At 57.4% G+C, this 2,745-nt stretch overlaps 1 protein-coding gene across 5 annotated transcripts in view; it reads left to right on the forward strand.

Moving 5' to 3' along the window:
* The first annotated feature begins 742 nt into the window (after positions 1–742).
* The window catches only part of KRBA1 (KRAB-A domain containing 1), a 23,132-nt gene continuing 21,129 nt past the window's right edge, over positions 743–2,745 (forward strand). For all 5 annotated transcript variants that reach the window (XM_011365510.2, XM_023533805.1, XM_011365511.2 and 2 more), the window contains exon 1: positions 743–943. In XM_011365510.2, coding sequence (XP_011363812.2) covers positions 782–943 — 162 coding nt within the window. In that variant the 5' untranslated portion in view covers positions 743–781. The remainder of the gene's footprint in view (positions 944–2,745) is intronic.

The following is a 2,745-nucleotide window of genomic DNA, read 5'->3' on the forward strand; positions in this document are numbered from 1 at the left end:
CAGGTTGAGCCCCTCAGGCCCACCTTCTCGGAGCTGTTCTAACGGGTCCGCCTCCAGACCTGAAATGAGGCTCATTGTGTTCAGCCGGGGTTTTCTCCGCGGGAGTCCGTCGCTCTCCCTAGGCTTCCTGCCGGGCAGAATGGTGGGGCCCACGCTTAGTTCACGTCTCACACATTTATTCGAGGGTCTACTACGTGCCAGGAACTTCAGAGGTTACCACAATGAACCAAACAGGCCAGTAAATAGTCACCCAAGATATAATGACACACAGGTCAATGCTGTAGTGAGTGAGGAAGCGGAGTGACAGATCTCAAGATGCGCCACCGTCTGGCAACCACTCTCGCCCACCCACGACCGCGGCCCTGCGCCGTCGGGCCTGCAGCCCCCTCTCCAGCCCTGGAGACCCACTCCCCATCCCAACGCCTCCCGGGGTGTCTTGGTCACGGTCGGTTTAAGAGGTGCGCCCTCTGGAGGAGGCGGATGCCGTTTCATCCGAGCATCCTCACCTGGCACAGAGGATGCGCTCAGTAAATGTTGGATGAAGGAATGGATAAATGGATGGTTGGACGGATGGATGAATGCGTACACGCGTGCAAACACACCCTGAGCTAGCCACCAGGTGAGTCCCGGCGCCTAGCCCCTCCTGGCAGCTTCGCAGGGTCGCCCGCGGAGGCGATGAGTAAGCGGCGCCGCGGCTCCTCCTGGGAAGTGTAGTTTGCGCCTGCGCACCACGGGCCGCCGAGGCCAGGGTTCTCCGGGCGGAAACAGGACCACTCCTGGGATGCGGGGCGTGCCCTCTGCCGCCCCGGCCCCGCCTCCTCCCGCGCCGACCTCTGCCGTCGCCGACGCTGAGGGTCGCGCGGCAGGTCGCGGACCCGGGAGCGAGCGCCTCGGACCGCGCCGGAAGCTGGGAGCGGAGGCTGGGTCCGGGATGGCGCGCCAGGTAATGCGAGCCGGGACCTCGCCTTTAGCCTGGGAGGACGGGCGCTCGCATGCCTGGGCCGGTCCGCTTTGCGGGGCACGGCGCGGCCCCCGGGGGCGAGGAAAGAACCTGGGACCTGCCAACTTTGAAATCGGGTTGTGCGGGGCTGGGCGGGTCCGGTGCGCAGGATTTCGTGTGAAGTCCAGACCTTGGGCGACCTCTCCCTACTCCTCGCCTGCAGTATACACGTACAAGAAATCTCTCCACCTTTGGGAACTCGGTCCTTTGGGTTAAGCATCGCCTTCCCTCGTCTTGGCTTCTTTTAACTAATTATAAATTATCCTGGCAGTGGTGGGCATGAAGGCCTCAGGGAATGAGTAAATCCGATATTTTTATTTTTGATAGGATCCTGGACCCCTGGGAGAGGCGATGAGACATGGAACTAGGTCCATGTCCACCACTCCCGGGTTTTATCCTCTAAGTAAGGTGTGTAGCTCCGAGAGCTGAAGTGAGAGCCCCATCTGTCAACCTGGGCACAGTTTGAGCGAGTTGCGTGCAGAGCTGTGAAGGTGCTAGGAAGACGTGATACCAGTGGGGAGTTGCCACGTGATCTTCTGGAAGTCAGTTCTGTAATTGGGGTGGCTCATGAGCTTGGGACAACCTCAGGCAACAGACTCCATGGTTGGGGCATGGGGGAGGCCTGGGGCTGGGGCCTGGGGCAGGCTGTGAACAGGCAGAGCAGTAACTGTGCCAGGACCTTGGTGTTATTAATGCCCCACAAACTTTTGAAAGGAAGGAACAGCCAGGTAAATTGAACGCTGTCAGAGACGGGCAGCCTGGCTGTCCAGTTAAGAAGCCCAAGGACACCATTACTCAAATATGCCTACTGGTCCCGTGCTAGGGCCACCTCATCCCACAGTTCCCTCATCTATAAAATGAGGGGTTGGACCAGGTTCTGGGAGGCGTGTGTACTCACACTGTGTAGTTTCATGGAGAAGGTGGCCTTGGGGAGCAATAGGGCACAGTCGGATGGAGAGGAACAGGGAGGGCCTCCTGTCTTTTTGTCCAGTGTGACTCCCAAAAGCCAAGGGGCGTGTGCGCACAGCCCACAGGTTGGAGGCAGCAGGGTACAGGGTCTGATCTGGGAGACTGAGGCATGCTGGGAGAATGGGTCCAGGCTGGGAAGGACCGTGAGAGATGGATGGTTCCGATGGGCATTGAAGTTGGAGTTTTCAGGCTGAGTGGTGACATGGTAGGAATGTTTTAAGGAGGACCAGCATGGCAGCAGTGAGCCAGGAGGCTGCTCTGTTACAGCAATCCTGAACCAGCCCAGAAAATTCTGCTGCTGCTGGTTGAGGGAGGGCAGCCTGAGAGCCACTGAGTGAGTGAAGTAGGTCTGGAGGAGGACGGGAGGCCCAGATTCAAGCCAGTGTTGGGTTCTCCTTTCCTGAGGGTGAGTGTTTACTGACTGTGTGTTTTCACACTTAAGCTTATTCACTCCCTCGCGCACACACACACACTCCTCACTCTTCCTCTGCTTCTTCTGGGCAGAGGGAGGCCACTGACGAGACCACTTACTCTAGCCATAATCAGTTTTCAGTCTTGTTTTGTAGGAACTTTGTCATAGAAGAGTTTTCTTGAGGCTGAGAAGTTGACAGGCTTGGAAATCATCTCTTCAAGATGTTTCGAAGAACTGGGTGTGTTTAGCTTAGAGATAAAAAGGCAGGAGTCACAGCGGTCAGGAGTATGTAGGGAAGAGCCTATTCTGCGTAGCTGGAGGTGGCAGGCTGTGACAGATTTAGCTGCAATAATGCTAATCATAG

The sequence above is a fragment of the Pteropus vampyrus genome, unplaced genomic scaffold (assembly GCF_000151845.1).
Source record: "Pteropus vampyrus isolate Shadow unplaced genomic scaffold, Pvam_2.0 Scaffold112, whole genome shotgun sequence".
In the NCBI taxonomy this organism is placed as follows: domain Eukaryota; kingdom Metazoa; phylum Chordata; class Mammalia; order Chiroptera; family Pteropodidae; genus Pteropus; species Pteropus vampyrus.